The following is a 9603-nucleotide window of genomic DNA, read 5'->3' on the forward strand; positions in this document are numbered from 1 at the left end:
TCTATTGTACCCCCGCCCCCCACCCTCCTGTCCAGCTGGGCAGATCCCTTCTGGCCCTATGAGCACAAACCACAAACAGACAGACCCTTTGTTCCGTTGGCCCATGCCTACCCTGCAGCATTTAAACCCTTGTCAAGATCCCTCGAACCAAAATATGCCCCATCTTCGACTGTCCACAGCAAAACCGGTGCCTTCGCCCTACCAACTCTCCTTCACACATGCTCCCCTGACTGTTTCCCCATCCCCAGCTGACCTGGAACCGTGGGGCACAGACTGGCAAGGAATCCATTTCTCCCAACCCCAAACACCCTCGCTCGTTGCTCCTCTGCGACTTTTGCTTGGTGGCGGAATAACCTGGGCCAGGACAATCTACACTCATGCTACTCAAGGACTTGAGCTAGTGACGGTACGTTTTTCATGTAGAACCATATGTGCTGTTTCTGCTGTGTGCTGTGGGTAATGTGTTTTGTGCCTTGGCCCTGGAGGAAGTTCTTTCATTTGATTATATACATGTAGAATTAAATTAAACATGACCTCCTGACCCACACCTTGGGGGGTGGGGGGGGGCGGGAGGAATTCTGACCTGTGACCCTCTGGAAGATGGAGAGGGAGTGGGGAGGTGGGGAGTTTGAGGAGAAACCAGGAAGAGTGTTGATACTGATCTGCAGCGCTCTAGAAGGCAGAGCTGAAGAGACAGACAGGGAAGTGGGTGAGATCCCAGTGGGAGAGTGAGTTGATACCAGGGGCTGGTGGGCTAGGTGTGAGGAGATCCCGTGGGGAGGGGGGGTGGTGATACTGACCTGTGGCGCTCTGGAAGGCAGAGACGGAACAGTGGAGGCCGGCCGTGGAGGTTCGGTCGGTGCGGGCCCCCATCTGCGTGTGAAGAGCAGCGATGTTGAAGAGCACGCTGGCCTTCTCCAGGGAGAGGTGTTGCTGGCAGAGTGGCAGGCCTGTCAGTGAGTCGTACCTGCAAAGGCAGCACCCTCAGTCCTGGCTATGGGTGGGTGGGAGGAGGAAGAGAGGTGTAGGGAGGGGCAAGGAGATATAGTGAGGGGGAGGGGGGAGGGAGGGAGGGTGGGTGGGAGAATCTGCAGGCAAACACTGACTGAGTATAAGGGAGGGATTAAGGGTGGGAAGGTGTTGGTTAGACTGGAGACTGGACAGGTGGCTTAGGGGAGCAAACACCAGGGTGTTAGCCGGGGTGGAACGGGGAGGGAGGTGGGGTTAGGGGTGGTTTAGGGGACCGACACCACTCACCAGGTGAAGAAGAGGCCAGGGTGGCGACTGGAGAGGAAGAACCGGGTTTCCAACAGGCTGAGCTGGGAGTAGTAGGAGGTCAGTAAGTCCACACCTGCTTCACTCCGGCTTGGGGTTCGCGTCGCCTGAAACCACACACACCAGTCACATTTATCAGGAGTTATGAACAAGGGCAGTGGAGCTAATGGCGGGGGAGAGTCATCAATGAGGACGGAGCGAGGAGCCTGGGGAGGATGCAGACACGTAGGGAATGGGACTGCAGTTCAGACAGCACAGAGTCAATGGGCCGAATGTCCTTATTGATCAGAGGGGGATGGGAAGTGAGGGATGGCATCTGTTGGTTTAGATGAATGGGGGAGATCTCATTGAAACCTATCAAATATTGAAAGGCCTAGTTAGAGTGAATGTGGAGAGGATGTTTCCCATAGTGAGGGAGTCTAGGACCAAAGGACACAGCCTCAGAATAGAGGAACGTCCATTTAGAATGGAAGTGAGGATTAATTTCTTTAGCCAGAGAGTGGTAAACCTGTGGAATTCATTGCCACAGATGGATGTGGAGGCCAAGTCATTGGGTATATTTAAAGTGGAGATTGATAGGTTCTTGATTCATCAGGCTGTCAAAAGTTATGCAGAGAATACAGGAGAGTAGGGTTGAAAGGGATAATACATCAGTCATGATGGAATGACAGAGCAGACTCCATGGGCCAAATGGCCTAATTCTGCTCTTATGTTTTATGGTCTGTGTGGGGTTGAGTTCCAGGGATCAGAAATGGCATTGTGCGCTGGCGTGTACCAAGCATTAGAGGGTGGGGTTGGGCAGGGGTGGTGGTCAGACGGAGGGGGTGCTGGGGATCAGAGTGTGGGGTTGGGCAGGGGTGGTGGTCAGACGGAGGGGGTGCTGGGGATCAGAGGGTGGGGTTGGGCAGGGGTGGTGGTCAGACGGAGGGGGTGCTGGGGATCAGAGGGTGGGATTGGGCAGGGGTGGTGGTCAGAGTGAGGGGGTGCTGGGGATCAGAGGGTGGGGTTGGGCAGGGGTGGTGGTCAGAGGGAGGGGGTGCTGGGGATCAGAGGGTGGGGTTGGGCAGGGGTGGTGGTCAGACGGAGGGGGTGCTGGGGTTCAGAGGGTGGGGTTGGGCAGGGGTGGTGGTCAGACGGAGGGGGTGCTGGGGATCAGAGGGTGGGGTTGGGCAGGGGTGGTGGTCAGACGGAGGGGGTGCTGGGGATCAGAGGGTGAGGTTGGGCAGGGGTGGTGGTCAGAGGGAGGGAGTGCTGGGGATCAGAGGGTGGGGTTGGGCAGGGGTGGTGGTCAGAGTGAGGGGGTGCTGGGGATCAGAGGGTGGGGTTGGGCAGGGGTGGTGGTCAGACGGAGGGGGTGCTGGGGTTCAGAGGGTGGGGTTGGGCAGGGGTGGTGGTCAGACGGAGGGGGTGCTGGGGATCAGAGGGTGGGGTTGGGCAGGGGTGGTGGTCAGACGGAGGGGGTGCTGGGGATCAGAGGGTGAGGTTGGGCAGGGGTGGTGGTCAGAGGGAGGGAGTGCTGGGGATCAGAGGGTGGGGTTGGGCAGGGGTGGTGGTCAGAGTGAGGGGGTGCTGGGGATCAGAGGGTGGGGTTGGGCAGGGGTGGTGGTCAGACGGAGGGGGTGCTGGGGATCAGAGGGTGGGGTTGGGCAGGGGTGGTGGTCAGACGGAGGGGGTGCTGGGGATCAGAGGGTGGGGTTGGGCAGGGGTGGTGGTCAGAGTGAGGGGGTGCTGGGGATCAGAGGGTGAGGTTGGGTAGGGGTGGTGGTCAGACGGAGGGGGTGCTGGGGATCAGAGGATGAGGTTGGGCAGGGGTGGTGGTCAGACGGAGGGGGTGCTGGGGATCAGAGGGTGAGGTTGGGCAGGGGTGGTGGTCAGACGGAGGGGGTGCTAGGGATCAGAGGGTGGGGTTGGGCAGGGGTGGTGGTCAGAGTGAGGGGGTGCTGGGGATCAGAGGGTGGGGTTGGGCAGGGGTGGTGGTCAGAGGGAGGGGGTGCTGGGGATCAGAGGGTGGGGTTGGGCAGGGGTGGTGGTCAGACGGAGGGGGTGCTGGGGATCAGAGGGTGGGGTTGGGCAGGGGTGGTGGTCAGACGGAGGGGGTGCTGGGGATCAGAGGGTGGGGTTGGGCAGGGGTGGTGGTCAGAGTGAGGGGGTGCTGGGGATCAGAGGGTGGGGTTGGGCAGGGGTGGTGGTCAGAGGGAGGGGGTGCTGGGGATCAGAGGGTGGGGTTGGGCAGGGGTGGTGGTCAGAGTGAGGGGGTGCTGGGCATCAGAGGGTGGGGTTGGGTAGGGGTGGTGGTCAGACGGAGGGGGTGCTGGGGATCAGAGGGTGAGGTTGGGTAGGGGTGGTGGTCAGACGGAGGGGGTGCTGGGGATCAGAGGGTGGGGTTAGGTAGGGGTGATGGTCAGAGTGAGGGGGTGCTGGGGATCAGAGGGTGAGGTTGGGCAGGGGTGGCGGTCAGAGTGAGGGGGTGCTGGGGATCAGAGGGTGGGGTTGGGCAGTGGTGGTGGTCAGAGTGAGGGAGTGCTGGGGATCAGAGGGTGGGGTTGGGCAGGGGTGGTGGTCAGACGGAGGGGGTGCTGGGGATCAGAGGGTGGGGTTGGGCAGGGGTGGTGGTCAGACGGAGGGGGTGCTGGGGATCAGAGGGTGGGGTTGGGCAGTGGTGGTGGTCAGAGGGAGGGGGTGCTGGGGATCAGAGGGTGAGGTTGGGCAGGGGTGGTGGTCAGAGGGAGGGAGTGCTGGGGATCAGAGGGTGGGGTTGGGCAGGGGTGGTGGTCAGAGTGAGGGGGTGCTGGGGATCAGAGGGTGGGGTTGGGCAGGGGTGGTGGTCAGACGGAGGGGGTGCTGGGGATCAGAGGGTGGGGTTGGGCAGGGGTGGTGGTCAGACGGAGGGGGTGCTGGGGATCAGAGGGTGGGGTTGGGCAGTGGTGGTGGTCAGAGTGAGGGGGTGCTGGGGATCAGAGGGTGGGGTTGGGCAGGGGTGGTGGTCAGACGGAGGGGGTGCTGGGGATCAGAGGGTGGGGTTGGGCAGGGGTGGTGGTCAGACGGAGGGGGTGCTGGGGATCAGAGGGTGGGGTTGGGCAGGGGTGGTGGTCAGACAGAGGGGGTGCTGGGGATCAGAGGGTGGGGTTGGGCAGGGGTGGTGGTCAGAGTGAGGGGGTGCTGGGGATCAGAGGGTGGGGTTGGGCAGGGGTGGTGGTCAGACAGAGGGGGTGCTGGGGATCAGAGGGTGGGGTTAGGTAGGGGTGGTGGTCAGACGGAGGGGGTGCTAGGGATCAGAGGGTGGGGTTGGGCAGGGGTGGTGGTCAGAGTGAGGGGGTGCTGGGGATTAGAGGGTGGGGTTGGGCAGGGGTGGTGGTCAGAGTGAGGGAGTGCTGGGGATCAGAGGGTGGGGTTGGGCAGGGGTGGTGGTCAGAGGGAGGGGGTGCTGGGGATCAGAGGGTGGGGTTGGGCAGGGGTGGTGGTCAGAGGGAGGGGGTGCTGGGGATCAGAGGGTGGGGCTGGGCAGGGGTAGTGGTCAGACGGAGGGGGTGCTGGGGATCAGAGGGTGGGGTTGGGCAGGGGTGGTGGTCAGAGTGAGGGGGTGCTGGGGATCAGAGGGTGGGGTTGGGCAGGGGTGGTGGTCAGAGTGAGGGGGTGCTGGGGATCAGAGGGTGGGGTTGGGCAGGGGTGGTGGTCAGACGGAGGGGGTGCTGGGGATCAGAGGGTGGGGTTGGGCAGTGGTGGTGGTCAGAGGGAGGGGGTGCTGGGGATCAGAGGGTGGGGTTGGGCAGGGGTGGTGGTCAGAGTGAGGGGGTGCTGGGGATCAGAGGGTGGGGTTGGGCAGGGGTGGTGGTCAGAGGGAGGGGGTGCTGGGGATCAGAGGGTGGGGTTGGGCAGGGGTGGTGGTCAGAGTGAGGGGGTGCTGGGGATCAGAGGGTGGGGTTGGGTAGGGGTGGTGGTCAGACGGAGGGGGTGCTGGGGATCAGAGGGTGGGGTTGGGCAGTGGTGGTGGTCAGAGGGAGGGGGTGCTGGGGATCAGAGGGTGGAGTTAGGTAGGGGTGGTGGTCAGAGTGAGGGGGTGCTGGGGATCAGAGGGTGGGTTTGGGCAGGGGTGGTGGTCAGAGTGAGGGGGTGCTGGGGATCAGAGGGTGGGGTTGGGCAGGGGTGGTGGTCAGACAGAGGGGGTGCTGGGGATCAGAGTGTGGGGTTGGGCAGGGGTGGTGGTCAGACGGAGGGGGTGCTGGGGATCAGAGGGTGGGGTTGGGCAGGGGTGGTGGTCAGACGGAGGGGGTGCTGGGGATCAGAGTGTGGGGTTGGGCAGGGGTGGTGGTCAGAGGGAGGGGGTGCTGGGGATCAGAGGGTGGGGTTGGGCAGGGGTGGTGGTCAGACGGAGGGGGTGCTGAGGATCAGAGGGTGGGGTTGGGCAGGGGTGGTGGTCAGACGGAGGGGGTGCTGGGGATCAGAGGGTGGGGTTGGGCAGGGGTGGTGGTCAGACGGAGGGGGTGCTGGGGATCAGAGGGTGGGGTTGGCCAGGGGTGGTGGTCAGAGTGAGGGGGTGCTGGGGATCAAAGGGTGAGGTTGGGCAGGGGTGGTGGTCAGACAGAAGGGGGTGCTGGGGATCAGAGGGTGGGGTTGGGCAGGGGTGGTGGTCAGACGGAGGGGGTGCTGGGGATCAGAGGGTGGGGTTGGGCAGGGGTGGTGGTCAGACGGTGGGGGTGCGGGGGATCAGAGGGTGGGGTTGGCCAGGGGTGGTGGTCAGAGTGAGGGGGTGCTGGGGATCAGAGGGTGGGGTTGGGCAGGGGTGGTGGTCAGAGGGAGGGGGTGCTGGGGATCAGAGGGTGGGGTTGGGCAGGGGTGGTGGTCAGACGGAGGGGGTGCTGGGGATCAGAGTGTGGGGTTGGGCAGGGGTGGTGGTCAGACGGAGGGGGTGCTGGGGATCAGAGGGTGGGGCTGGGCAGGGGTGGTGGTCAGACGGAGGGGGTGCTGGGGATCAGAGGGTGGGGTTAGGTAGGGGTGGTGGTCAGAGTGAGGGGGTGCTGGGGATCAGAGGGTGGGTTTGGGCAGGGGTGGTGGTCAGACGGAGGGGGTGCTGGGGATCAGAGTGTGGGGTTAGGTAGGGGTGGTGGTCAGAGTGAGGGGGTGCAGGGGATCAGAGGGTGGGGCTGGGCAGGGGTGGTGGTCAGACGGAGGGGGTGCTGGGGATCAGAGGGTGGGGTTGGGCAGGGGTGGTGGTCAGACGGAGGGGGTGCTGGGGATCAGAGGGTGGGGTTGGGCAGGGGTAGTGGTCAGACAGAGGGGGTGCTGGGGATCAGAGGGTGTGGTTGGGCAGGGGTGGTGGTCAGACGGAGGGGGTGCTGGGGATCAGAGGGTGGGGTTGGGCAGGGGTGGTGGTCAGAGGGAGGGAGTGCTGGGGATCAGAGGGTGGGGTTGGGCAGGGGTGGTGGTCAGAGGGAGGGAGTGCTGGGGATCAGAGGGTGGGGTTAGGTAGGGGTGGTGGTCAGACGGAGGGGGTGCTGGGGATCAGAGGGTGGGGTTGGGCAGGGGTGGTGGTCAGACGGAGGGGGTGCTGGGGATCAGAGGGTGGGTTTGGGCAGTGGTGGTGGTCAGACGGAGGGGGTGCTGGGGATCAGAGGGTGGGGTTGGGCAGGGGTGGTGGTCAGAGTGAGGGGGTGCTGGGGATCAGAGGGTGGGGTTGGGCAGGGGTGGTGGTCAGACGGAGGGGGTGCTGGGGATCAGAGGGTGGGGTTGGGCAGGGGTGGTGGTCAGAGTGAGGGGGTGCTGGGGATCAGAGGGTGGGGTTGGGCAGGGGTGGTGGTCAGACGGAGGGGGTGCTGGGGATCAGAGGGTGGGGTTGGGCAGGGGTGGTGGTCAGAGTGAGGGGGTGCTGGGGATCAGAGGGTGGGGTTGGGCAGGGGTGGTGGTCAGACGGAGGGGGTGCTGGGGATCAGAGGGTGGGGTTGGGCAGGGGTAGTGGTCAGACGGAGGGGGTGCTGGGGATCAGAGGGTGTGGTTGGGCAGTGGTGGTGGTCAGACGGAGGGGGTGCTGGGGATCAGAGGGTGGGGTTGGGCAGGGGTGGTGGTCAGACGGAGGGGGTGCTGGGGATCAGAGGGTGGGGTTGGGCAGGGGTGGTGGTCAGACGGAGGGGGTGCTGGGGATCAGAGGGTGGGGTTGGGCAGGGGTGGTGGTCAGACGGAGGGGGTGCTGGGGATCAGAGGGTGGGGTTGGGCAGTGGTGGTGGTCAGACGGAGGGGGTGCTGGGGATCAGAGGGTGGGGTTGGGCAGGGGTGGTGGTCAGAGTGAGGGGGTGCTGGGGATCAGAGGGTGGGGTTGGGCAGGGGTGGTGGTCAGACGGAGGGGGTGCTGGGGATCAGAGGGTGTGGTTGGGCAGTGGTGGTGGTCAGACGGAGGGGGTGCTGGGGATCAGAGGGTGGGGTTGGGCAGTGGTGGTGGTCAGACGGAGGGGGTGCTGGGGATCAGAGGGTGGGGTTGGGCAGGGGTGGTGGTCAGACGGAGGGGGTGCTGGGGATCAGAGGGTGGGGTTGGGCAGGGGTGGTGGTCAGACGGAGGGGGTGCTGGGGATCAGAGGGTGGGGTTGGGCAGGGGTGGTGGTCAGACGGAGGGGGTGCTGGGGATCAGAGGGTGGGGTTGGGCAGGGGTGGTGGTCAGACGGAGGGGGTGCTGGGGATCAGAGGGTGGGGTTGGGCAGGGGTGGTGGTCAGACGGAGGGGGTGCTGGGGATCAGAGGGTGGGGTTGGGCAGGGGTGGTGGTCAGACGGAGGGGGTGCTGGGGATCAGAGGGTGGGGTTGGGCAGGGGTGGTGGTCAGACGGAGGGGGTGCTGGGGATCAGAGGGTGGGGTTGGGCAGGGGTGGTGGTCAGACGGAGGGGGTGCTGGGGATCAGAGGGTGGGGTTGGGCAGGGGTGGTGGTCAGAGGGAGGGGGTGCTGGGGATCAGAGGGTGGGGTTGGGCAGGGGTGGTGGTCAGACGGAGGGGGTGCTGGGGATCAGAGGGTGGGGTTGGGCAGGGGTGGTGGTCAGACGGAGGGGGTGCTGGGGATCAGAGGGTGGGGTTGGGCAGGGGTGGTGGTCAGACGGAGGGGGTGCTGGGGATCAGAGGGTGGGGTTGGGCAGGGGTGGTGGTCAGACGGAGGGGGTGCTGGGGATCAGAGGGTGGGGTTGGGCAGGGGTGGTGGTCAGACGGAGGGGGTGCTGGGGATCAGAGGGTGGGGTTGGGCAGGGGTGGTGGTCAGACGGAGGGGGTGCTGGGGATCAGAGGGTGGGGTTGGGCAGGGGTGGTGGTCAGACGGAGGGGGTGCTGGGGATCAGAGGGTGGGGTTGGGCAGGGGTGGTGGTCAGACGGAGGGGGTGCTGGGGATCAGAGGGTGGGGTTGGGCAGGGGTGGTGGTCAGACGGAGGGGGTGCTGGGGATCAGAGGGTGGGGTTGGGCAGGGGTGGTGGTCAGAGGGAGGGAGTGCTGGGGATCAGAGGGTGGGGTTGGGCAGGGGTGGTGGTCAGACGGAGGGGGTGCTGGGGATCAGAGGGTGGGGTTGGGCAGGGGTGGTGGTCAGACGGAGGGGGTGCTGGGGATCAGAGGGTGGGGTTGGGCAGGGGTGGTGGTCAGACGGAGGGGGTGCTGGGGATCAGAGGGTGGGGTTGGGCAGGGGTGGTGGTCAGACGGAGGGAGTGCTGGGGATCAGAGGGTGTGGTTGGGCAGTGGTGGTGGTCAGACGGAGGGGGTGCTGGGGATCAGAGGGTGGGGTTGGGCAGGGGTGGTGGTCAGACGGAGGGGGTGCTGGGGATCAGAGGGTGGGGTTGGGCAGGGGTGGTGGTCAGACGGAGGGGGTGCTGGGGATCAGAGGGTGGGGTTGGGCAGGGGTGGTGGTCAGAGGGAGGGGGTGCTGCTGGGATCAGAGGGGGTGCTGGGGATCAGAGGGTGGGGTTGGGCAGGGGTGGTGGTCAGACGGAGGGGGTGCTGGGGATCAGAGGGTGGGGTTGGGCAGGGGTGGTGGTCAGACGGAGGGGGTGCTGGGGATCAGAGGGTGGGGTTGGGCAGGGGTGGTGGTCAGACGGAGGGGGTGCTGGGGATCAGAGGGTGGGGTTGGGCAGGGGTAGTGGTCAGACGGAGGGGGTGCTGGGGATCAGAGGGTGTGGTTGGGCAGTGGTGGTGGTCAGACGGAGGGGGTGCTGGGGATCAGAGGGTGGGGTTGGGCAGGGGTGGTGGTCAGACGGAGGGGGTGCTGGGGATCAGAGGGTGGGGTTGGGCAGGGGTGGTGGTCAGAGGGAGGGAGTGCTGGGGATCAGAGGGTGGGGTTGGGCAGGGGTGGTGGTCAGAGGGAGGGAGTGCTGGGA

General features: G+C 65.3%; 2 protein-coding genes across 2 annotated transcripts in view; one reads left to right on the forward strand and one right to left on the reverse strand.

The window, feature by feature from the left end:
• The window catches only part of LOC134356367 (rhophilin-2-like), a 51208-nt gene extending 49829 nt beyond the window's left edge, over positions 1-1379 (reverse strand). The window contains exons 1-2 of the mRNA XM_063067281.1: positions 1258-1379; positions 801-967 (exon numbers count right to left, since the gene is read on the reverse strand). Of these exons, the coding sequence (XP_062923351.1) occupies positions 801-873 (73 nt within the window). The 5' untranslated portion in view covers positions 874-967; positions 1258-1379. The remainder of the gene's footprint in view (positions 1-800; positions 968-1257) is intronic.
• A 40-nt stretch (positions 1380-1419) lies between these two features.
• The window catches only part of gpatch1 (G patch domain containing 1), a 69254-nt gene continuing 61070 nt past the window's right edge, over positions 1420-9603 (forward strand). Inside the window, exon 1 of the mRNA XM_063067332.1 lies at positions 1420-1500. Coding sequence (XP_062923402.1) covers positions 1420-1500 — 81 coding nt within the window. The remainder of the gene's footprint in view (positions 1501-9603) is intronic.

The sequence above is a fragment of the Mobula hypostoma genome, chromosome 14 (assembly GCF_963921235.1).
Source record: "Mobula hypostoma chromosome 14, sMobHyp1.1, whole genome shotgun sequence".
Taxonomy (NCBI): domain Eukaryota; kingdom Metazoa; phylum Chordata; class Chondrichthyes; order Myliobatiformes; family Myliobatidae; genus Mobula; species Mobula hypostoma.